At 37.2% G+C, this 26,713-nt stretch overlaps 2 protein-coding genes across 11 annotated transcripts in view; one reads left to right on the top strand and one right to left on the bottom strand.

The window, feature by feature from the left end:
• NR3C1 (nuclear receptor subfamily 3 group C member 1) overlaps window positions 1-26,713 on the top strand; it is a 129,469-nt gene that overhangs the window by 92,563 nt on the left and 10,193 nt on the right. For 8 of the 9 annotated variants that reach the window (XR_009539615.1, XM_060143891.1, XM_060143890.1 and 5 more), the window contains exons 3-7: window positions 4,886-5,052; window positions 11,303-11,419; window positions 17,932-18,210; window positions 18,722-18,866; window positions 22,695-22,825. Coding sequence is in view for 8 of the 9 variants with exons in the window: in XM_060143891.1 (XP_059999874.1) it covers window positions 4,886-5,052; window positions 11,303-11,419; window positions 17,932-18,210; window positions 18,722-18,866; window positions 22,695-22,825 (839 nt within the window). In the remaining variant the exon portion in view is untranslated. The remainder of the gene's footprint in view (window positions 1-4,885; window positions 5,053-11,302; window positions 11,420-17,931; window positions 18,211-18,721; window positions 18,867-22,694; window positions 22,826-26,713) is intronic. The other variant, XM_060143895.1, reaches the window with a different exon arrangement.
• ARHGAP26 (Rho GTPase activating protein 26) overlaps window positions 21,188-26,713 on the bottom strand; it is a 543,304-nt gene continuing 537,778 nt past the window's right edge. The window contains exon 23 of one of the 2 annotated variants that reach the window (XM_060143876.1): window positions 21,188-21,287. In XM_060143876.1, coding sequence (XP_059999859.1) covers window positions 21,262-21,287 — 26 coding nt within the window. In that variant the 3' untranslated portion in view covers window positions 21,188-21,261. The remainder of the gene's footprint in view (window positions 21,288-26,713) is intronic. The other variant, XM_060143880.1, reaches the window with a different exon arrangement.

The raw sequence follows: 26,713 nt of genomic DNA, 5'->3' as shown, positions 1-26,713 counted from the left end.
TGCCGATGCAGGGGACACGGGTTCGTGCCCCGGTCCGGGAAGATCCCACATGCCGCGGGGCGGCTGGGCCCGTGAGCCATGGCCGCTGAGCCTGCGCGTCCAGAGCCTGTGCTCCGCAACGGGAGAGGCCACAACAGTGAGAGGCCCGTGTACCGCCAAAAAAAAAGGGGGGGGCGTGTAATATGCAGTCTTATTATGGTGTGCTTTTTCTTTCTTGTTGTCACGTGTCCTTATTAAAAGATGATGATTCTGTATGGTTTTCCTTTGAGTTCTAACCATTTTGTTGAACCAACCCCGCCCTTTTAGCAGTATCATAGGGTCACAGTTGCAATTGAATAACATTTTGTGTTCTTTCATTTCTCCCAATGGGGTTCACTGTAGGCCATCATGGTGCTCATATTTGTGTGACAAAAACTGATTTTTTTTCATTGATGTCAGTGGTACACTTAGCAGCTTTCCATGTATTTAGTTTTTATCTGATGTAGCCTAGAATGACTGCCAGAAGGGATGCCGAAGGCCTGACTTAAGTTCCAGATTCTTAGTTGCAGTTTGATCAGTCCATTTGTTCATGTAGTTTTTTTTTTCTTTTTTTTTTATGTCTGCGTTGGGTCTTCATTGCTGCGTGCAGGCTATCTCTAGTTGCGGCGAGCAGGGGCTACTTTCCATTGCAGCGTACAGGCTTCTCATTGCGGTGGCTTCTCTTGTTGCAGAGCACGGGCTCTAGGTGCATGGGCTTCAGTAGTTGTGGCTCACGGGCTCTAGAGTGCAGGCTCAGCAGTTGTGGCGCGTGGGCTTAGTTGCTCCGCGGCTTGTGAGATCTTCTCGGACCAGGGCTCAAACCTGTGTCCCCTGCATTGGCAGGAGGACTCAACCACTGTGCCACCAGGGAAGCCCTGTTCATTTAGTTTTAACTTTCTCTTTTGTTTGCCATCTCTAGCTCACAGTTGAGTGGCCTGAACGTGTTTTGCATGTGCTCTAATTATAACTGAGAATTTGGGAATACTGTCCTAGATTTTAGACTTAATACTACTTACATAATACTTATATCAGGCTTTCTCATAAAATCTTGTTTTCCTGAAAGAGAAAAGAATGAACATTTATCAGGTGCCTGCTGGAGGGAGGGAGGAACTATGTGCTGGACTTTCTGTGTGTTCTCTTGTTTTCACAACACACACACAGGTGATGTCCTTCGAGTTTACTTGTGAGAAAACAGAGGTTCAAAGTAGTAGATACCTATCCAAGGTCACATAAGCTTTGAAATGGTAGAACTGGGATCTGAAACATGTCAATTTGACCACAAACAGGCTCCCTGATCAACCTCCAACAACTGCGTGACCTCATCTAGAGGTGACGGCATCCTTTTCACAGGGTTGTTGAGAGGACAGATGAGCTTCTATTCATGAAAGTGTTTTAATACTATAAAATACTACCAAAGTACTGTTTAAACATTTTTAATATGTATTTCTGTGTGTGTGTGTGTGTGTGTGTATATATATATATATATATAAAATTAGTTGAGGAAACATTGTAGAGTTAACCTTTCAAATCAATAAATATTGCACTTATTTTCCATAAACTAAATATACAAACAACTGGATGGTCCCTAAAAATAGATGTCAGATGACAGAGATTGGCTGAGCAGGAATAGGAGCATCTTCAGAACAGAAGCCAAGGAATTTTTTGCTTCCCTAACACATTGCTCTGTTCACTCACTCCAAGACCTTCCTACTTCTCTGTAAAACTCTGGCCCAGAGCAGCTCTGCTACATTAGTCACAAGTTTCCATTAATCAAGGATGGTTCGTGCCAGACCTACAGCAGAGTCATTTCAGGTTATTCTCTTCCATTGTAGGCTTTCAATATGCACTCAGTACACTCTCCCAAATCTAGCAGGGGATCAATGCCTTGTGATACAGAAGCATCCAGAAATTCTCCTTTACAGTGTTCAGAGAACAATATGAAACCCTGGGGCCTATTCCCAGAACTGGAGTGGTGGGAATGCTGTCAGTCGCTAAGCCTCTAGATAAACATAGGGTTGGCTAGCTTCGTTTGAGGACAGAATTCAGGGGGAGCTTTGGAGTTTATCGACCTAATTATTTAAAGTGACATTTACAAAACAAATTGTCATTCTACAATTAACTTTAACTTTTTAAATATTTATTTATTTAAAATGTTTGGCTGTGTTGGGTCTTCGTTGCTGGGCGGGGGCTACTCTTCGTTGCGGTGCATGGGCTTCTCATTGCGGTGGCTTCTCGTTGCAGAGCACGGGCTCTAGGCGCGCAGGCTTCAGTAGTTGTGGTTCACGGGCTCTAGAGCACAGGCTCAGTAGTTGTGGCGCACGGGCTTAGTTGCTCTGCGGCATGTGGGATCATCCTGGACCAGGGCTCAAACCCGTGTCCCCTGCATTGGCAGGCAGATGCTTAACCACTATGCCAGCAGGGAAGTCCAACTTTTAACTTTTATTCCAAAAACAGAATAACAAAAAGATGTTACTTAATAAATATAATTTCTAACCATGTTAATTACCCAAACAATTTCTTAAGTCAGTTTGCTCTGTGATTTAGTTTAAGCATATTTGTAATTGAGATTTAATAATAATTTATTATTTATGAATAATTTATCCCTAAATGCCATCTCTTTAGAGAACAGGCAGATAAAGAAAATCTCAGGGAGAGATTTCTTATATAGGTGATGAACAATACACTTTTAATGTGTAAAGTTCCAAAATCAACAGATTGCTACCATCCATATGTTTGAAGAACACATGACCAGAGAAGGAATTAGCAGTCTCTAGAAACTATTTTCAGGGACTCTTTTTAGTTACACAAGGTTAGAAAGGTTAGGAACTCTTTTGAGTTATACAGTACACAATACAGTTTTGATTCTAAAGTTAGCATGTAAGATGAACATTCCTTAGAAATATACAACATTGGAAACCACTGTATCATCTATAACGAAGGTTTTATAGTTAATCTTTCCTCTAGCATTAAAGGGATCACTGTTTCGTTGGTTTATAAAAATATATCTTTATAAGCAAATGTGGCAAAATGTTGAGAATTGGTGAGTATAAGTAAAGACTATACATCCATTGCACAATACTTTCAACTTTTGAGTGTCTGAAAATTCTCAAAACAACAAGTTAGAAAAGGAATATTTATCTTTTGTGGTGAGAAATCTACAAAATGAAAACAAGACCTAGCAGGAGAAGCAGATTCCCATTTTCCATCTTTTTCTCCAGGGCATATGTACACAGAGTGGGGAGGGCAGCATAGTCCTTACTGTTGAAAGCCCAGTGCTGGAAAAAAGTCTTACTTGCTGCAAGCCAGACTAGAAAGTTGTAGGAGGTAATGTTTCTGCACCATTCTCTTCTAAGTCATAAAAAACTGTCATTTCAGCTAGGATGACACTGGGAATGAGAGATGCTGGACCAAACTTTAATACAGTCATACCTCAGAGATACTGCTGGTTTGGTTCCAGACCACAGCAAGAAAGAAAATGTTGCAATAAAGCAAGTCACTTTCCAGTGCATATAAAAGTTATGTTTACACTATACTATAGTCTGTTAAGTGTGCAGTGTGTCTGAAAAACAATGTACATACCTTAATTTTAAAATACTTTGTTGGGCATATACCCAGAGAAAACCATAATTCAGAAAGACACATGCAACCCAATGTTCATTGCAGCACCATTTACAATAGCCAGGTCACGAAAGCAACCTAAATGCCCATCGACAGACGAATGGATAAAGAAGATGTGGCACATATACAGAATGGAATATTACTCAGCCATAAAAAGGAACAAAATTGGGTCATTTGTAGAGATGTGGATGGATCTAGAGACTGTCATACAGAGTGAACTAAGTCAGAAAGAGAAAAATATCGTATATTAATGCATATATGTGGAACCTAGAAAAATGGTACAGATGAACTGGTTTGCAGGGCTGAAATAGAGACACAGATGTAGAGAACAAACCTATGGGCACCAAGGGGGTAAGTGGTGGGGGTGGTGGTGTGATGAACTGGGAGATTGGGATTGACATGTATACACTAATATGGATAAAATAGATAACTAATAAGAACGTGCTGTATAAAAAAGAAAATAAAATTCAAAAACAAATACTTTGTTGCTAAAAAATACTAACCATCTGACAATTTTGCAGCATCTGTTAAGTGCAATAAAGTGAAGCACAATAGAACAAATTACGTGTATATTGTAAGAAATTTTAACTGAAGCAGAGGAATGGGTAGAATTGTAATGAGACTTGAATGAAATTAGAAAGATCCCTGTACAATATCTTAAAATTAGAGGGAAAAAAATGATGTCCTAAGGAATCTTTGGCGGTTGATGGAATATATACTATATCTCTTGATCATGGTGGTAGTTACACAATTATCCATGTAACAAAACTCATCAATTGTACACTTATAAATGGTTAATGTTATTGTATGTAAATGATACTTTAGTAAAGGTGATTATAAACAACTCCCAAGCAACTAAAAATTATAATATCTAAGTCCATTCTTTTTAAGGGATACGTTTCTTTTTTTTTTTTTTTGCCACGCCCCATGGCTTCTGGGATTTCAGTTCCCCGACCAAAGATTGAACCTGGACTGTGGCAGTGTGAAAGTACCAAATCCTAACCACCAGACCCCAGGGAGCTCCCAGGGAATACTTAAAAAGAAATTACCTCACTCTTAATTTTGTATAGAAGAATAAAACGTTATTTGACTATATCTAGGTAGGATATTTTAATGCTTGCTAGTACTTGAAGCCAGAGTTCAGTGTGAACATGCTCACTGTGGAGTGAGAAGGTAAGAGAACTGTATTTTGATACTTCTGTGACAGTCATGACAGTTAAATCGTCACACTGCTTTCTTCCTTTTTTAGCCCTGGAATGAGACCAGATGTAAGCTCTCCTCCATCCAGCTCCTCAGCAGCAACGGGACCACCTCCCAAACTCTGCCTAGTGTGCTCTGATGAAGCTTCGGGATGTCATTATGGGGTCTTAACTTGTGGAAGCTGTAAAGTATTCTTCAAAAGAGCAGTGGAAGGTAGTGTGTGTTTTGAAGAGTTTTATTATTTCTCTGGTTCCTATTTCTCAGAGTGGATTCTGAAATTTCTATTATATGCAAAGCCCATTAAGGCTAGAAGTCAGTAAAAGCAGGGGGAGGAGGGTAGCTCCTAAGTGCTCTAGTGGGGAAGAGATACTTTAAAAAAACAAACTAGAATAAAATAGAAAACTATAAACTGAAGGGAGGGAGTATGGTCAGAGAACAGAAGATAACTAAGAAAGTGCTATCATGTGAAATGATGGTGTTAGGTTTCAGCAGTAACTAGTGCTCATTGTGTTAGTATTATGGGCTTTAATTCCCATGAATTAGCTGGTTTTAAAGCCACCAACTATTCCAGTCTGGCAAAAATGAGTGATAATGAGAACTGTGAGGGGGGAAAGTGTTTTGTTTTGTTTTCCAATAAGCCAGGCCTGTGCTTTGTGATATAAATGTGGTGTAAGACCTGATCCCTGCTCTCTGGGAGGTCACGGTGTACTTGGAAGTGAAAGATGACTTAACAGTTACAAGGTACAGAGATTATAATACAGAGGAGCAAGTGACAAACTGCCTGAGGAGGTCAGGAAAGAAGGTGTTTTAGAGGAGGTGACTTCACTTGACAAGTATTATATTCATGTAAATTTTACCCTTGTTACAGATTCAGCCTGCACATCAGCTCCTTACGGAAGGAAAAATTCATTCCATAAGCAAATTATTGGAAGTCACACTAAAATTTTCTAATATGACCAGTGAATCCTCTTAGAAAAAACTGTTTTGTAATTTGTAAAGCATTTGGAAGGCAGTGTGGCCTGAATGGATTACCTAAAGCTCTGATTAGATAATTAGATTTTTTAAAAATTAACGTATTCATTCACAGTACGAGAAAGATTATTATCTGGCTTCAGTTGAGTTTGCATGTCCTTAAGAGTTAGATGAGTCATTTTCTTTTGTTCGGATTGCTTTTCATATATTAACAAACTATAAAATTACTTGTGTTATCCGGCAGAGAGCACAGGGATGCAGGCTTTAACCAGTTTGGTATCATCCAACTACTGAGTAGAGTCATTAAGTAAAGCCCACCCCTAATTAATGCACTGTCTCTAACAAAGTAGATGTTATTTACCACAGACAGAAGCTTCTTCTTGTCCTTACTTTATTCAGCACTTTCTTCACTGATTTGTTCTTTCCATGGTATATATAAATGCAGTGATAACAGTATTACAGTATTTCTGTACATCAAAATAATATTGACAAATTTTAATTCTGAAAGTGAAATTCAGAATGAGACAATGGAGCCTTAAGAGAAATACAGGAATTAAAAAAATTTTTTTTTCATTTGTCCTCATTTTAACTAAAATCATTCCTTAAAACAGGGCTACAAATTCCAATTCCAATGCCTACAGCGACTGAGTGTGGGTCATTCTGGCCAAATATAATACAACTGGGCAAGGAAGGGCAGTTATTTATGTTAGAGAGTGCAAGCATGCCCTACCTAAAAGCATCCAAATGCAATTTAAAAAAGAAGAAAAAAGCTAAACATACTACAAATAAGACATCACTGCAGGCCATATGCCCTCTGGCCTTAATCTCTGCTTTAGAATTAAATTCTTATATTTGTTTTAAGGTAAAATTTCATTGAATATTAGCTATACTATTTCAAAATGTATATCATACAAGTATTTCAGTTAAATATGATAGCTAGATTACATGATTAATAAGAAAAGGTTAAAATGTGAACTGTGTTAAGTAAATCCTTTATTTGGACTTAAATTTTCTCCAGGGTCACTTCCAGCTCTAAAATTCTGTAATCATTTGCTAAACTAACTTCATGGCAGTTCTACTTTTCCTTTCTAGACATGATAGAAATCTGTTTTTAAGTCCAGATACATATTTTGGAGCACTTTCTTGAACACTTACAAAGATGAAGCTTGTATGATTTTCATTACACTACATTCATTCCATTTTTAACACCTGCTAGATATTATAGGTTGTCCACCAGACTGGCAAAGTATTGTAAATACCCAAACATTTAAATATTTTTAGGAAATTTGCAAAAGTTTTACTTATTTATTATCCATACAACCCAGATCGAGGACTGATATTTTGAATTTTTTCATTCATTATTCTAGGAGTTGCTTTTTTGCATACAGAGAAGAATTTGGGTAGCTCCATTTCTTTAGATGTATACTAGCTGAATGATCTTTTTTTTCGCTGAGTCCCTTTTTCTTATGTTCGCTTTGCACAAATTGCATATAATCTTTGTTGGTGGGTCATAATGGAGATGGATATCAGCTACCCTTCATTTATGACGTACCAAGCACTATGTTTTATATGTCATACCACTTAATTAACAGCTCTGTGGGATCTTAGATGCTATTATGATCCATATTTGATAGACTAGGAAACTGAAGCTCACACAGTTTGACAGAGCTAGGATTCAAACATAGCTGTCTCCAAACAGGCTCTTAATCTCAATGCTATACTGACTTCCTGAAAGGATAAAAATCACATCTCCTGGCAGTTTATAATCTAGTTAAATACTGAGATGAAAGCAATAACAAGGGAATTATTTACTAGCTAGTGTTTATTGAGTGCTTACAATGTGCTAGGCGCTATTTTAAGAACCTTCTACACAACTGCCTTTAACCCTTGCAGAAGCACAGCAAGGTAGGTGCTAATTTTCCAACTTTACAGATGGAGAAACAGGGGGTTCGGGAAGGTTAATAAACATTACTAAGATCACACAGCTAGGCAGTAGAGCTGCAAATCAGACCAAGGGCTTCCTGGCCCTTTGCCAAGTGCACTTTGCACTATACCACACTGTTTTTGAGAGCAGTAAAGAAAGATGCTCAAGCTGACAGTCACAGTTCACATTTGAAACTTGGATACTTCCAATAGGGTATACAAACTACAGAAAACCCTAGGACATGCCCTTTGCTGTGCTGCCCATTTCCTGTACCACTTTCATTATCTTGATCATGTCCAAGCATCACTGTTCTATTTACTACCTAATATTTTTCTTGGATCACTCTTGTTTATAACTTTATTTTAAAACAACTTTACTATCTCTACTGTATTAGTTATCTATTGATGTGTAACAAATTACCCCCAAAATGAGTAGCTTAAAACAAGAGATGTTTATTGTATCACGCAGCTTCTGAGAGTCAGGGATCTGGGAGCAGCTTATTAGCTGGGTAGTCCTGGGACTCTCATGAAGTTACATTCAGACTGTTGGTGGAAGCTGCAGTCATCTGAAGGCTTGCGTGGGGCTAGAGGATCCACTTCCCAGCCCATTAACATTGCTTTTCGCAGGAAGCTTCAGTTCCTCATTATGTGGGCCTCGTCTAGTGCTGCTCTCAACATAGCAGCTGGCCTCCCCTGGAACAAATGATCCACAAGAGAGGCTGTGACAAATATGGGAACATAATATCTTTATAACTTAATCTCAGATGTGATATACTTGTCACTTGTGCTGTATTTTATTGGTCACACAGACCAGTGCTGGTATAGTTTGGGAAGGGACTATCTAAGAGTGTGAATACCAGGAGACAGAGACCACTGGGGGCCATCTTGGAGGCTGGCTACAACATCTACCAGAAATAGAAATAGAATCAATTGCCAAAAACAGATTTTTACCATAAAAATATAAATACAATGCAAACAAAACAATGTTGAGAAATTCCAGCTGGCCCGAAAGCTTTTCTCCTGACATCTGCTCTCTCTTTTTAGTTAGAAAGGGAATTTACCAAGTGGTAAAGGACACAGGAATTCCAAACTAAGATGTCTTATTGTCTTATCAAAATGATTGACAGGGAGTGACTATTAGTGGTACATGTCCATGCCTTGTAAATAGTGACCACTATTCTTTTTATAGATAACACACCCAAAGGCTTGTCCAACTTCATACTAATAACCAGAAAGAGCTGATTTGAACTTACGAAGGTACAATGCCCCCTGATAGTGTAGCTCAGATTCTTAATTGTGCTCGAGACATGCCTGGGATAAAGAAATCATTATTAGCATAGCATGCACATTCTCATCTTTTGGTTAGATATAAATAATGCACTGAAACTTTTTCTGTGTTTAGCAATGAGTAATTTTTTCAATTAACTACAGGACAGTGATTCAGGGATATTCTTATGGGGTAGAACTTCTGTGTATTATAACTGCTTCAATTATGATGGCATCTGTTGTTCCTACTTAAACTGTATAGAGGATAGAATTATGGCATTAGTGCTTCCATTTCATGTCCAAGTAAGGAAGCTAGCAAACTTACACAATACAGAAAGGAATTGAAACAGCTCGTACAGACATTTGGCATTGAAGAACAACTCTGGAACAAAGCTGAATTGTAGACCATTAGTCAATTCTGTGGCCTGTTTCTCACAAAGAATTGAACCTGATACAGTTAACCATCTACCCCAAACTAATGCTTAACAAGCAGTGTGATTTAACATGTTAGGAAGAAATGAATATAGTTTATTTTCATCCAAGTCAAGTAGATTATTCTAGGCATAAAGTATCTTTTCCCAGAAGTTAGACTAGGTATATTCAACCTAATGAATTGATGATTATGATTTTTTCTCTTTTCTTTGAATATGATTTATTTTTGAGAAGACAAATGTTCTGTAGTCTTCAGAAGACCATCCCCTCTAGTGTAAAGACACAGACTCTTAATTATCTAGTGTATCTATTTAGATATGCTGGTCTTGTGTAGGAGGATCCTTTCAGTTTTTGCTAGGCTAGCAAATCTTCAGATAGTTTTCTTCAACAAAAGAGGGTACAATTGGGGCTTCCCTGGTGGCTCAGTGGTTGAGAGTCTGCCTGCCGATGCAGAGGACATGGGTTCGTGACCCGGTCCGGGAGGATCCCACATGCCGCGGAGCGGCTGGGCCCGTGAGCCATGGCCGCTGAGCCTGCGCGTCCGGAGCCTGTGCTCCACAATGGGAGAGGCCGCAACAGTGAGAGGCCCGTATACCGCAAAAAAAAAAAAAAAAAAAAAAGAGGGTACAATTGAGGGGAGGGAGAGGGTAGGAAGACTTTCTGTCTGTCCCTTTTTTTGTTGTTCTTTCTAATTAATTTATTTATTTTTGGCTGCATTGGGTCTTCATTGCTGTGCGCGGGTTGTGGTGAGCGGGGGCTACTCTTCGTTGTGGTGCGCGGGCTTCTCATCGTGGTGGCTTCTCTTGCTGCAGAGCACGGGCTCTAGGCGCGCAGGCTCAGTAGCTATGGCCCAAAGGCTTAGTCGCTCCACGGCATGTGGGATCTTCCCGGACCAGGGCTCGAACCTGTGTCCCCTGCTTTGGCAGGCGGATCCTTAACCACTGCACCACCAGGGAAGTCCCTTTTAAATTTTCCTTGAAAATTTTTGACAGGTGAAAACTGCATTTCTGCCTCTTAGCACATTTAATACTGGGTGGCAGAAGATTTTAAACAGTAACGATCTTTAGTATTTGGAGTCAAAAAGCATGTGAAATAATGAACAAATCTCCCTAAGTCCTATATACAGTAGCTTAGTTTGCCAAGTCTGTGATACACCTAACTAATTGCTGGCAACCTTAACATAATTTAAGTGTTTACCTATCACTTTATTTAAAAATTTGGAAGGGGAGCACGCTTTATTTGCATACGGTGGTGCAATGCTGAATTAAAGTCATTTTCCTTTTGTGACTCTCACAGTATTTTTAAACCAGTTTCCTCTTTCTCTAGTCCTCCTTAGCATTAAGTTAGAAGTCATAATAAAATAATGAGATCTTCTATAAATAGAATAAATAAAATACAGAGATCTTCTGTAATTGTTAGAAGAAACAACTGTTTAAAGCACAATTTAAAGAACAGCTTATCAAGAAAGAGGTAACGCCTGGTAGGTAGGGACTGGAAGGGGGCAACAAGAGGGTTTGTGGGGGAACTGTTCTGCTTCTTGATATGAGAGCTGATTACATGGAAGTGTTTGGCTTATGAAAATTTATTAGGTTAGGTGGTACACTTAGGATTTGTGAGCTTTTCTATATGTATACTGCAGTAAAGTTTTTTTTAATGAACTATGTTTGTCAAACAGAATATGAAAGGCTTTTTATTTTAAGTTGACCTCTCAACTTTGTAATGAATGTAAGAAAGTACACTGTATGTTTCTTAATCAATGCCTTTGGTCCTTGGCTATGTTCCACCCAAAACAACAACAGCAGCAAAGAGCCTCTCCATAAAAATATCCTTTAAGGCCTGTGAAATTTTAACAGTGTCTTTATTTTCCATATAGGACAGCACAATTATCTTTGTGCTGGAAGAAATGATTGCATCATTGATAAAATTCGAAGAAAAAACTGCCCAGCATGCCGCTATAGAAAATGTCTTCAAGCAGGAATGAACCTGGAAGGTAATGTAAAAATATCTAAAATGAACTGTCTCTGCATCAAATAAAAATGTACTGTTTTACTTTTTAAAATATACATAAGCAGATGTAATAATTAAAAGTAGGATTTTTTAATGAGTATTTCATATTCTGCTTAAGTTTATTCACCAACTTTTACTGTACACAGTGAATTCAGTGTAGCCAGACTATATGCTAAGAAAGAAAATTATGTAATAATGAAACTTACAAGACTTGAAGAAACATTACTTTGATCTTCCTTATTTCTTTTTTCAACCTCAAAACTATTTGCTACGGTTAGAAATGTTTTTATACTAGATATAGTTACATGTCCATTATTCTGTTATTTACCTTTTACTTGGCACATATGTGTATATATAAATCTTTTGTTACAAATCTACAGGGGGGGAAAAAACTCCTCAAGGAGGAATTGGATGGGTTTTGTTTGTTTTTCAAGCAAAGAAGAAATCTGAAACTAGTTATAAGTTTCATATCCTGGTTTATATAACAAGCTGTATAATTAAAATTGATCTCATCATTTAAAATCTTTCCTCTGGAAAAAACGTTTGGAATTTTGCCTTAGTTGAAACTGCAAGTTCCATGAAGGTGGTAGTGGTGATCTAGTAACCCCTGTGCACTTTGATTCAACAAGTACTCACCAAGGCAAGCACTAGACATAAAACAGTGTCTGTATTCAACATCAGTAAAATAGTGCCTGTATTCAAGTACTTTACTGTCTAGTTAGGTTGCAGAGTGAATCACAAAATGGTACAGCACACTACAAAAGGAATAGAGAGCTACAGGAGCAAAAGGAAGGTCACCTAATTCTGTCCTAAAAGGCAGGGAAAGCTTCCTAGAAGAAGCAACATTGAATTTTAAATCTAGAGAAGTTGAGTAGGGAGTAGGTGGAAAGTAAGGGCAGAGGCATGATCAGACTTGTATTTTGGAAAGACTAATCTTGTCGAATATGGTGATATTAGAGGGAGCATGGAAACCATGTGGTTCTTTTGACAGAAGAGAGACTGTTGGTGCCATCTAGTACACACTGTGTGTATATGTTTTTAAATATAAAGTAGATTTATGGGTGTGACTGTAGTCTAATTCCCCAAACCAGACACACAACATTATCTTCTCAGTTCTTCGTATTACTTCAATAGCAAAAAAGACAGATTAAATTAGTCTTTTCTTCACCATGTTTTACAGACCTTCATGACACACCAATCACTTTATTACAGAGTGTCAACATGTTAAACATTGCTTTAAAGAAAATGATAGCTGGGACTTCCCTGGTGTTCCAGTGGTTCTCTGCGCTCCCAATGCAGGGGGTATGGGTTCAATTCCTGGTTGAGGAACTAAGATCCTGCATGCTGCACGGTGCGGCCAAAAACACAAAACCCCAAAAATATTAAAAAAAAAAAAAAGAAAAAAGAAAATGATAAATGCCCATCTTCTTGTAGGTGTTACAAAAGCTACAGAGATTGATTACACATTCATGTAGAAGTTCACTTTCAGTACCACAAGGATAATTTCTTCTTGTTACAAAAAAACCCAGATAGTTATTCCTAACTTTCTTACATATCACATCTCTGTGTATATTCTAGTTTCATTTTTCTGTTCTCTCACCATTTAAATAAATATATATTAGCCCATGTCAGGTTTTAGTGCTTGGTTTATATATTTTTTTCTCCAGCCCCAGTTTTTCTACTTTCCTTTAATCCCCATGTTTTCATCTCAGCTATTTTATATTTAGAAATACGTTTACTCAAAGGACAAGCTCAAATAAAATTCTGTCATATCACTGATATAGTGTGGTTGCTTACCCAGTAACATTTTAGATGCTTTCCCAAATACACATCAAGCTTTACTTTGATCTTTGGAGCTTTAAGCTCTTTTGAGCAATTCCTCCCCTATCCCAAGTATAAGGGAATTTTTTTATTCAAAAGAAATAAGATATATCACCTATAAAATAATGATTCTGATGGACCAGGCTAGTAAGTTTGTCCCATTTCTCCTCCTTCTTACAATTTAGTAACAGCTGTAGTGCCCTTTGCCTTTACCTCACCGGAAGCCCAAGGCAGCGAGTGACATCTCATTTTCTCTGTATTATCAAATATACCATCACTGCCATTTCTAATCAGGTCTTCCATTGAAAAGTCAACTTTTTTGAATGAATAAAATTTAAACGTACAATTTAAACTAAGCCGCAGTTTCTCAAAACACTGAAATAAAAAACCACACGGCATGCTTCTATAAGTTGTCATATAAAATATCAGAATACTGGGGAAACTAGCCTTTGTCAAGAGCTACTACATGCTAGTCTTTGATATACATTCTTCTACTCAAAGAGGTTATTTTGGACCCTCATATTAAAACCACCTTCAAGTAGGACCAAGATTATTAACCTCATGTCCACTTACACTACACAGTTCTAGTTTGTTATTTAATCATATATTAGCTATTAGGTAGCACATATCGTGCAGTTGATAATGTAACTCTACTTGTAGAAAAATTTAAAGGAAGGCTTTAAAAAATCTAATAGAGTTTTTGTGTATATGTGGTTTTAGTGTGAAAGCCTCACTTTTGTTTTTAATTATTCCAGTATATATAAAACTTTTATTTGGAGTAGGTATGTGTGTGTCCCAGAAGTATTTGGTGGGCAATAATACTTAATAATACTTAGTACTTAAGCATGAAACACATGGCTGAACTACATTGTTCTTCTTTGTTTTTCTTTAAACAATCTTTAAAAATGTTCTCTTGTTCATCGGAGTGTTTCCCCTAAGCAGTTTCATGATAGCCCTCTCAGAGTAATTTTGCAGAAGCAGTCACCTCTCTCAGAGCCCAGTGCTCTCCATAAATGTAACTTAGTACTGCAAGTGCTGTATTTTGATACTGTTGCTCCATACCAAGCGACTCTCAAGATTTATTTTAAGGCAACCTTCTTCACTGCTTAAAGTGCCTGGCCTTTGAGTACAGTAAGTTTTTTAATGGTGATCCTAAATGTTTTTTCATTTTAAGGTGTATTGTAATTATTCCTAATTATAGTTTTATTTTTGTCATCAGGGTCAAGTGGAACTTATAGGCAAGGAGGCTTATGGTATCAGATTTCATAACTAACATTTTTAAGCTAAGTTTTAAGCTAAATCAGATTTCTTTACTTTTCTTAAGAATGAAATGGAGCTATCACAGACTCGTGAACACTTCTGTAGAGATCATATATTGACTGCTAATCTCCTGTATGCTCCAAGGGGTCAGGAACTTAGAGAAAAAGCTTATTAACTAAATTGTGATTAAAAATAGTGATTGCTTAACTAATTCAATTAACGACTCCTTGCCACAGTTATGTGAAAATAGTACAGAGTCAGCACAACACAGTTGGGCTCAATAGGCCTTTCTGAGCTTGAAGCATCAGTTCTTAGATAAGCAGTAAGAAATTAAACTGATTATATATTGAGTACAGAAGATGATTTTTTACCTTTGATATTTTTTTACGTTTTTATTTTTTATTGAAGTATAGTTGAATTACAGTGTTGTGGTAATTACTGCTATACAGCAGAGTGACTCAGTTATACATATATATGCGTTCTTTTCATATTCTTTTCCGTCATACTTTATCACAGGATATTGAATATAGTTCCCTGCGCTATAAATTAGGGCCTTGTTATTTATCCATTCTGTATGTACCAGTTCGCATCTGCTAATCCCAAACTCCCAATCCAGCCCTCCCCCACCACACTCTCCCTTGGCAGCCACCAGTCTGTTCTCTGTGTCTGTTGAGTCTGTTTCTTTGTAGATAGGTTCATTTCTGTCCTATTTCAGATCCCACATATAAGTGTTATCATATGGTATGTGTCTTTCTCTTTCTGACTTAGTATGCTGATCTCTAGTTGCATACATGTTGCTGCAAATGGCATTATTTTGGGGTTTTTTCATGTCTGAGTAGTACTCCACTGTGTACATGTACCACATCTTCTTTATCCATTCATCTGTCGATGGAGACTTAGGTTGTTATTGTGAACAGTGCTTCTATGAACATAGGGATGCATGTATCTTTTTGAATTATAGTTTTGTGTGGATATACGCCCAGGAGTGGGATTGCTGGATCATATGGTAACTCTGTTTTTAGTTTTCTGAGGAACCTCCATGCTGTTTTCCACAGTGGTTATACCAACTTAAATTCCCACCAACAGTGCAGGAGAGTTCCCTTTTCTCCACACCCTCTCCAGCACTTCTTATTTGTAGACTTCTTAATGATGGCCATTCTGACTGGCATGAGGTGGTACCTCATTGTAGTTTTAATTTGCATTTCTCTGATAATTAGCAACGTTGAGCATCTTTTCATGTGCCTGTTGGCCATCTGTATTTCTTTGGAGAAATGTCTATTTAGGTCTTCTGCCTATTTCAAATGGGTTGTTTCTTGTTGTCGAGTTGTATGAGCTGTTTGTATATTTTGGAAATTAAGCCCTTGTCAGTCATATCATTTACAAACATTTTCTCCCAGTCTGTAGATTTGTCTTTTCGGTTTTTTTTTTTTTATGGTTTCCTTTGCTGTGCAAAAGCTTGTAAGTTTGATTAGGTCTCATTTGTTTATTTTGGTTTTCATTTCTATTGCCTTGGGAGACAGACTTAAAGCATTGGTACGATTTATATCAGAATGTTTTGCCTATGTTCTCTTCTAGGAGTTTTTATGGTGAGAAGACTTTAAAATCCTCCATTTCGTCGTTGTCCTTTCTTCTTTGTTTTAATGTGGAGTGTAGGAACACATATTCTAGACAAATTTAAAGTTATGGTTAATTGAAGTTTTTACCGTACTGTTTCAGTGTATTGACTGGGGATATGCATGTTCTTGTTTACTTTGTCTACAGCCAAGTACATTCCACGATTTGGAGATCTGGGTGTCAGTGAGATACCTTTGGTTGTTTAAAGGGTTTCCTTACGTGTAGGAGCTCTTCCTTTTTTAAAACTTCATCACTCCTCTGTAGACTTGGACTATGTGAATTCAAAATATTCTACAACTGTATTTTACCACCAGTTGTGGCAATGATCATTCTTATACAGCGCTTAACATGCGCCAAGAACTGTTTTTTAGTTATCAACGGACCCTATGAGGTAGGTACTAATATTATCCTCATTTTACAGAAGAGGAAACTAAGGCCCAGGGAATAACTTGCACAGATACCCAACTACTCAGTGGCAGAGCCAGGATTATATTCAAACATGCTGGTTTCATATTTATGCTCTCTCTACTACTACAGCATAGTGTATCTTCAATAGAGCGAGCGTGGTAAAATAAATTAGAACAGATCTATCGTGATCCTGTTTCTCTGTTTTGAAATGTTAACTAAAAATTCTTAAATGTCTCAGCACAGAGCACAATAAGAAATGGGACCATTCTATTCAGTGTAAACAGCAGGGTTTTTTTCCTTTCTAACACTGTACATTGAGATACATAGTTCTTGCCACCACATCTGTCCTCCACAAACTAGGTACTTTGGCATTTTAGGGACAGAGGATCTAATAATTATTTTAAATGTGATTAGCATTTACTTTTTCTTCTTTCATACAAATTACATTCCTTGCCCTTCCTTGGAGTTCTGAGTGCTTTCTCTTTAGGAATACTAAAATTCTTTTCTTGCCTAATATTTTTATTTGTCACTAGAACAAGTAAATTCAAGAGTGAATACTAAAAAATCTATAGAATCCATGCTGTAATTTGACTGTACTGTTCCAAACTAAGTCAAAAATAAAAGGTGGTTTTAGTTACTTTATATATTACATGAAAATGGATACTTTAGGCTTACAGAGTCATGAATATAAATCTCTCATAAAAGGGAAATTATCCACTGGTAATTTATGTAAAGAAATTTAAAGTTTTTGTCTTCATCTCCACAAAGGTTTTTAAGTCCCATATAGTATCCATCATATAAAGGGAAAAAGTAGATTCTTCTGCTGTTAGAACTAATACTGTTTGTTTTTAGTGCGTGATCTCCTATGTCATCTTACTGTCTTGATAAGAAGGGGACTTTGTGCAAGCGTATAAACGGTATCACTGTCTATACCCATAATTAGATTAACCGTAAGCCACAGTTACTAGTCTGGGATTACAAACTGAGATTCTTTCTTTCAGTTGATAATAAAAGTAATTTGCTTTGTATAACTAATGACAGTTTTTACTTTGGAGAGAAACTGAAACAGAAATTACTTTATGGAAGAATCTAGGTGAGTGATTTGTTTATATTGTTTTAACATAGTGTTGTAAGACACTTAATTTGATATAAAGTATAACTATAATGAAGAATGGCTTATCTGTAGAGGAAATTAATAAATGAACGGTTCCTCTTGATCCTTTGCTTTCAGGCAAAAATGTGTTTTTCTCTTATCATAATTGCTAAATAAAAGATTTCTCCTCTTTCAAATTAAATAGTTGCAGAAATTAAAATACCTCTTTAATGAACTGTGCTGCCCGGATTTTCCCATTACAGCTGATTTCTGTGTATTTTTTTTTAATATACCCACAGCTCGTAAAACAAAGAAAAAGATAAAAGGAATTCAGCAGGCCACTACAGGAGTCTCACAAGAAACTTCTGAAAATTCTGCTAACAAAACAATAGTCCCCGCAACGTTACCGCAACTCACCCCTACCCTGGTGTCACTGCTGGAGGTCATTGAGCCGGAGGTGATATATGCGGGCTACGACAGCTCCATTCCAGATACAACTTGGCGGATCATGACTACACTCAACATGTTAGGTGGGCGGCAGGTGATCGCAGCGGTGAAATGGGCGAAGGCGATACCAGGTAAGATGCAAAGATAACGCAACTAAGGCACAAGTCTTAGAATCTTTTAAATAAAACATTCGGGCTTTCTATCACCCTGGTCCCATGGCCTCCTGCCATCCCCACTCCATCAAGGGGGGAAAGGGTATAAATATCGGGAAATTTTTTTTTACCTTAAATTCACTGAATGAGTATCATCCCAGAACAGGACTCTTGGCTTTCTATTTTACTATTTAGTATAGCATTTTACTATTTAGTATAGCATTTTACTATTTAGTCCATATTTACTCACATAGACAAAAGGTGACAAAAATTGGCAACTCTTAAGTTTTCTTACATTGAATGCTATTAAAAAGTACTGAGGGCTTTGGTCTTAACATGTCAGATGACAAAGGAAAACTGTGCCCACTTTGTGCTTCCTTTCCTCTATCTGTTAAGAGTCCTCCAAAACTGTCTTTGGCAGCTCCCAGAGAGATGATCTTCCCTTTGGCAACTAGAATGTTTCCTCATACCTTTATTCCTCTTAATTCAGGATTCAGGAACTTACATCTGGATGACCAAATGACCCTACTGCAATATTCATGGATGTTCCTCATGTCATTCGCCCTGGGGTGGAGATCATACAGACAATCAAGTTCCAACTTGCTGTGTTTTGCTCCTGATCTGATTATTAATGAGTAAGTCATTTGTGAGTCATTTTCCTTCAGGACTGAATCAATCCTACCAGGTATCTTGGAACTGGGCAAACTTGAAATAGAGTTTATCAATGCTTAAGGCAGGCCAAGTGTAATGCAGAGCAAATTACACGTGGCATTATTACTGTAATTTAAGGAGATTTTTTTAAATAGTGAGCATCGCTTTGGGTCAGTAAAGTTTACAGCAAGTAAAAAGGAATCTTACTGTGGCCTTGTTTTAATTATGTAACCCTATTTCAGAAAGGAAACAGATGCAGTGTTTGCATTGCATGATGCAATTCATACTGATCTTGCTTTCAGCAGGGACAATTACAGATGGGGATGACAGGTATGGACCCAGAGACAAGCGGTATCTCTTTGCATGGCAAGGCTCACTCAATGTCTGTGACTTGGAAAGAACATGGAAACAAGATTTTATTTTTAAATTTGGGAGAGAACCAACCACACTTTAAGATTTGATCAATCAGCTATTCTCTAGTCCTCTAGGCCTGTGAAATACTTCAGATATCCATTCCCCCGTACCCATTGCAGTTGTTTTCTAACTAGTTTTCCGCCTCCAGTTTATCCTCCATCATGCTAAGTTTTTCTTCCTAATGCAGTTTGATCATATAATGGATCACCCCGACACACAGGTGTCTTCAGTGAGCACTCAGGGCATACTCAGCATGGTTTCTGGCTTTCCAGAATCCAGCCTCACTTTATCTCTCGTTGTTCTCCTTCACATACTTTGTTCCCACTCAGCGTGATCTGTTCTTCAAACATACCCCTAGCTCATGATGTTCATACCACCATGTAAAACCTCTCTGCTGTACATCCCTAGCTCTTATCCCTTTCTACCTTTTTGTACTCACAGCTTATTTCCTTTATTAGAATGCAAAGAGGAGAGTCACACACTCACATATACCTACCCATTGGTCTGGGCACAGTGAAAACTGAAGGAGATTTGTGTTCATGTGAAAAAAGATAGAGATGTTAGAATTGTGAGCTCTGGGTGCTCCTCAGAATTCCCAAAAAATTAATGAAATCTTAAACCACATTATTAGAATAATAGTCTCGTTGTACTCTATGTGAGTTAACCCATCATTAGTAGTTTGTGTTCAGGATGCCATATTAAAAGTAACAGTGACTGTAAATATGTCCAGAGTGGCAAGGAGTTTGGAAATTAACATCAGCTGATGAACAGAGGATGAATGGAGGAAGGGGAAAAGGACACTTGAGAACGCTGAGGACAGCCTAAAAAGACATCCTGTGAAGATAAAGCAAACATATTGTTTTATCTGTTGGGTATGCCAGGCATAAAAAGAACAGGTAGAAGTTATAGAAGAGCATCTATCTGAGCTGAGCTGAGTGTGAAATGGGAGGGGTCTTGCCTGATGTAGTAAGCTCGAATTATTGTATCTATTTTAGTAGAGACTGGATGATGCTAGCTCTAAATATTTTAAAAGAGGCTGAATTATTGAGTTAGACTTGGGGTGGTTGCTCTATTGGTAATACTTATTTTCCAGCACAGTATTCATTGAATCATATTTGAGTACTTACCAAGTGCCAGACACTATTTGAGAGCTTGAGCTATAAGAGATGAGGCCCCTGCTCACATACTGATGAGGAAAATCAAATAAATGACCAAAATTATTTCAGAGAGCCATGACAGAATAGTGTGGGGGGAGGGGAGAGGGGTATAGGCTACTTTAGATTTGGGGACCACAGAAGGCCTCTCTAAAGAGCTGAGTGCTAAATAGTACAAAGAACAAGCTTATAGGAAAGGTAGGGCATCTCAGGCAGAAAAGATGAGTACAAAGGCTGGAAACAACCTTGGCATGTGTAAGGAACTGAGAGAAAGCCACTGAGGATGTTCTATGAGTTTAGAGAAGTGGACAGGGACCAAGTCAAGCAGCATCTTGTAGGCCATGAAATAGAGTTTAGATTTTATTCTCGGAGCATGAAGAAGCCAGTGCGCGGGGGAGGGGGGGTTTCAAACAGGGGAACATCAAATACTTACCACACTCCTAATTTGTGCCTGGTACAGTATTAGCAGAGAACTACAGCAGAGAACAAGACAAAGTTCCTGACCTTTATGGCTTACACTGTAGTTGAGGAGACACAGCTAACCATCAAATAAAGAATCTCAGACCGTGATGGAGTTTTTACTAGAGAGAGGCCTTTTTCAGATAGGGTGGCTAGTATTTGAGCTGAGTGAGACCTGCAGGAGAAGACCAGTCTTCATAGTGAGAAGAAACATGACAGGAGGCGTGTGAAATATGTACTATAATCACACTCTTTGTATTCCAAGAAGGGGCTACATCTCTGCCGTCAGTTGGTAGGCACTGCCATGTGGTTCACCAGACCAGATCTCCACACATACCCTTAGGTATCTACTTTAAAGAAAGAAGTCACCTTGACTATCTGTTGCCAAAAAAAAAGACTGCCCAAAACCACTGCATCACAATTTGACAAGATTTTAAGTTGTTTGATCGAATTTAACTGATAAAAATATGTAGCTTATATGTATATTCAAAGACATTTGAAATTTCTTAGTACTTGCTCCTCATTTCAGAATCTGACCATGCTTGCTTAAAAAGTTAAAAACATGTTGACTGGGCTTCCCTGGCGATCCAGTGGTTAAGACTTCGCCTTCCAATGCAGGGGGTGTAGGTTCGATCCCTGGTTGGGGAGCTGAGATCCCACATGCCTCGCAGCCAAAAATCCAAAACATGATCAATGTTGTAACAAATTCAAATAAAGAGTTTAAGAATGGTCCATGTCAGACAAAAAAATCTTTAAACCAAAACAACATGTTTGACTATATTTACTCTTCTTAGTCACTTGCAATTTGAAGTCATTTAATTGGGATTAAAACTGTGAACAGGTTTATATGAAACACCAGCATATCCTCTTTTATAAAATTAATCTAATTCAGAGTTTTTATTTGGGGGGGGCACTCAAATTTAGACTTAAACAGTTATAGCATAACCTTATAGCATAACCTGGTATTTCTTACATAAAGTAGGAGTTAACAGAAATTTTTTCTCAGTGTTCAACTTTATTGGAGGATAAATGGCTTACAGAAACAATAGCTTTTAAGTGGGCATTCTTATTTCCCATGCTTGTGTCCTTATGCTGTTGTGATAATAATCATCTTTTTTTTTTTTTCTGTTAAGTCCAAGATCACTTTCTGTCAGAAAATTTAAAAACAAAACAGCTCTTGAAGTATTTTTAAAAGCATGAATGAGGCTCAGTTTCAGGCTCTTAGTGTCATTTAAAAAGTTTGAGACTCTATTTGAAAATCATAGATGTGATACTACCTGTTGAGAATCCTAATTGAGAATTCATTTGGGGTACCTTTAGTTGGAAGAATATTCAGTTTCATAATGTCAGTCAGAGGCAGATTTTGGGTATCAGAGTCAAGTTCTAATTCTGACTCTCTACATAACTGTAAACAGTATCACATACAGTTGTCTTTAGAATGGAATGCTGTGAAAGAAAATACCGTTTGATTTTCAAATGGGTAGGATTTAAAACTGTGTTGTCTAACTGGACATACTCAAATACTACCCATAAAACCTTTATTTAAATGAATAACTGGTAATTCTGTAGAAATAAATTATAAAATACTTAAATAAAACAAATGTAGAAAAATAATTTCTCCACTATATTAAGGAAAGTTTTCCAAAATTCTAATCCAGAGAGAATTAGCATTAATTGCAATAGTTAGGTGAGTTCATGGCTTTGCAAAATAGAACAAAAAAGTACTTTTTTGGGGAACAAGAATTATTTCTTCCTAACTCAAACACTGATATTTGTCTTTCACAGGCAGAGAATGGCTTTACCCTGCATGTATGACCAATGTAAACATATGCTATATGTTTCCTCTGAGTTAAACAGACTTCAGGTATCTTATGAAGAGTATCTCTGTATGAAAACCTTACTGCTTCTCTCTTCAGGTTGGTAGAACACCTACTCTCTTCTAATATTCACCTGAATATTCAAAAGCATAAAATATAGAAGTCTAGAAACAAAGGTAACCTACAAAAGGTGTGCTTGATTACTATTAGAAGGGTGGTTAATGCAGCACTGGAGCTGGACTGCTGGACAGAGGTATTCTATCTAGAGTTTATAGAACAATCTTGAAAGTTTAGATGAAGTTCTTGGTGTATGAACTTCAGTGAGACTACTTTCAGCTAGCAAAGGCATACTAGAAAACTTCTGAAAACTAGAGTATCTTGTCTATGGCATTTTCAACAAAAAGAAGCCTTCATTCCATTAGTAACTGTGGTTTCAAAGTTGCTGAATAACTGTAAGCTGTGGATGCTCACATGACTATATCTATTTAAGCTTTTCCAAAGCACACATCAACATTAATGCCTTCGTACTATCCTCATTTTACAAAACGTTGTTTATTTAATGTCACTAGATTTAAGGAATATTAATATTTCAAAGTAAGAAAAATACTAATTTTTAAGGTTACCTGTAGCAGTACTCTTGTTAAAGAAGTGAGCTTGATGTTGTTTTAGGAAACAGTTAAATTTCTGATCATGAATCATTTTGATTGGTAATATCCAGGTACAGGTCAGTGCTAAGATACTAACCTTACTGGTAAAAAATGATGCTTTAAGTTTTATACATTCCAGACTCACTGAGCTATATGTTTTTGTTTTTTTTCATTGTAGATGATAAGAAAAAGTAAATTGAACCAGTATATATCACTGGTTCTTTAAAAAAAATAAAATCAGAAGAATGAAAATACATACCTTAAGATATAATTAGACTTCTACTCTGACAGAACACTGATAGGTATCCTTACCTCCTGCTAAAAAAATGCTGGACTAAAACTTTGTGCAGGCAGGTACTGAGAGAGGTAAGCTGCACTCTGAAGCTAGCTTTCTCTTAGAGGATATTTGCAAAGCCTGGTAAATTAGTATACTTAGTAAGTTTAAAGACAAGTGCAACTGTAAAAACAAAACAAAACAAAAAAACAATGATGGCTCTAAAGGCAGATTAGACACATCTGAAGAGACTTTAATCTGAAATACATATCTGAAGAGATTAGCCAGAATACAATTTTTAAGATGCATATATATGTGTGTATACATGTATTCATATTTATATATGTGTGTGTTATGTATGTATGTAAGTGAACAATGATAAGAGGCATGATTGAGCGAGGAGGTCTAAAACAGTGCTTCACAACTCTTTTCGTGTCATGATGAACATAAAAAACAGCATTCATACATAGCACAATGAGGTAAATGAATAAGGCTACTTGCAGCCAGTGGCAGCCAGCATAACAGACATTATCAACACATTTGTAACCCATTCATAGCACACCGGTTGAAAAAGCTCTGGTCTTATTATAATCATCAGAGATCCAAAATGAAAGGTGAAAAGATAGAATGGCTGAAAACTTTCCAGAACAGCAGCAATTGAAGAAAGTGGAGTAAGTTTTGTCAGAAAGCTAAGGAAAAAAAAAATGAAAAATGAGGGTGGCTTTCCAGTTTCAGCTCTCACAGTTAAACAGCTTGGCAGTTATCACTCCCATCCTCACAAATAACTAAAAGCTGAGCAAACTGACAGTCAATGACTTTTTTTTAGATCCATCAGTGAAGTAAGGTCACAGGGCAAACCACTACCTGAAAATCTGGAGAAACAGGCAAATACAGAGAAGCCCAGCCAAGATCAGCTTTCTGGAAGCAGAAGCTACTGGAGCCAGTAACATAGGAACACTTACAGCATTTTTTTATGAATTTCTGGAGACCAAGTGAGGAATAGCTGGCATGTTAATAAAAACTCTGGGGACCCAGTCTTAGGGGGTTGTCCCCCACAGTTTTCTGGGGTTTACCTCCAGAAGCCCCAGCAGGTTTTCAAGGTGAAGATCAGAGAAAGATTCCCTCATGCTTCTGACCTGGAGAAAAGGGGCAAATAGATAATTCCAGCCCCCTTTACCTTCGTGTCTCATGTAAGGGAGGAGAAGAAGGAGGGAAAAAAAGGTTCAGAAGCACGTCTAAAGGTCAGAGCCTACGGACTCAGGCCTACTATAATTAATTAAGAAAAAAGAAAAACCTGAGATTTAACCATAAAAGTATAAAACACTCCACATCCCCAACACCTTACAACCATATGAACAGAGTTCCAGTATAATCCAGAATTACAGCTGGGAGAGCTACAGAACACAGCTATTTAAAGAAGGTGTTCTTAGGGAAACTCCAAGACAACAGGGGAAAAAAATAACAAGGAAATTAGAGGAAACTGAAACCTCTTAACACCTATAGCTTCAGAAAGCCTTAAACACAACCTGCTCCTAGCCAGATTAAAAGCCTAATTAATTACCTCAGTTCTGATATGTCATATCCAGCTTTCAATTTAAAACTACAGTCTGGAGAGAAAAGCATCAAAGCCAGACTCAGACATGATACACGTTATAATTATCAGATACGGAATTTAAAACAACAACAATTAATATATTAAGGGCTCTAATGGAAAAAGTAAACATATAAGAATATATGGGTTTTGTAAGCAGAGAGGTAGAAACTCTAAGAAAGAATCAAAACGAAACGCTAGAAATTAAGAATACTGTAATGAAAATGAAGAGTGCTGGGCTCATCGGTAGATTTGACACAGCCAAGGAAAAGAATCACTGAGCTTGAAGATACCTCAGTAGAAACTTCCCAGACTTAAATGCAAAGAGAAAAAGGAATGAAAAAAATGCAACAAAACATTCAAGAACTGTGAGGACAATTACAAAAGGTGTAACATACAAGTAATGGGAATATCAGAAGTAAAAGAAAGGAAGGAACAGAAGAAATAGTTGAAGCAATAAAGGCTGATAAATTTCCAAAATTAATGACAGACGCCAAAGCACAGATCCAGGAAGCTCGGAAAATACCCAGAAAGATAAATAAATAGCAAAAAATCTACACACCTAGGCATATTTTACTCAAATGACAGAAAACCAAAGACAATAAGGAAGTCTTGAAAGAGGCCAGAGGAAAAAACAGCTTACTTGTTCCTTATAAAGGAACAAAGATAAAAATTACATTAGAATTCTCATTAGAAACCATGCAAGCAAGAAGGTAGTGAACTATTTAGTGTTGAAAGAAAGAAAAAGATCACCCATGTAAGATTTGGTGTCCAGTGAAAGTACCCTTCATAAGTGAAGGCAAAAGGAAGACTCTCAGACAAGAATCTGGGAGACTTAGTCGCCAGAAGACCTGCCTTGCATAAAATGTTAAAATAAGTTCTGCTGAGGAAAGGAGATTAATTTAGTTCAGAAACATAAAATTTCATTTTTCTTCTTAATTGATCTAATAACTGTTTAAAGGAATAATAGCAACAGTGTATGGGATAATTATAACATATGGATAAGTGAAATGAATGTTAGCAATGTTAAAAGGATGGGGGTGAAGAATTGGGAATACTGTTTTAAGGTTACCTGCACTTCCTATAAAATAGTACAGTGCTATTTGAAAGGAGATGTAGATTAGTTGTAAATGTACATTGCAAACTCTAGGGCAGCCACTAAACACAATTTTAAAAAGAAGTAATAATTGATATACTGAGAGGAGAGAAAAATAGAATCATATGAAACACAATAAAAACTAGAAAAGGCAGAAAAAAGGAAATAAGAACAGTGAGTAGAAAACAGTCACAAACATGTAGATATTAATCCAGATATCTCAACCACTTTAAATTTGAAAGGCCTAAGTATACCAATAGTCCTTTTCTTTTAAAATGAAGGTCAAAAGAAAATGTGCCACCACAGATCCTCAGTAAAGTAATATTAAAGGATATACTTAGGCTAAGGAAAGTAATCCCATCTTTAAAGAGGGAAAAAA

Source organism: Lagenorhynchus albirostris, chromosome 3, assembly GCF_949774975.1.
Source record: "Lagenorhynchus albirostris chromosome 3, mLagAlb1.1, whole genome shotgun sequence".
In the NCBI taxonomy this organism is placed as follows: Eukaryota; Metazoa; Chordata; class Mammalia; order Artiodactyla; family Delphinidae; genus Lagenorhynchus; species Lagenorhynchus albirostris.
This window is presented reverse-complemented; position numbering and strand designations above follow the sequence as displayed.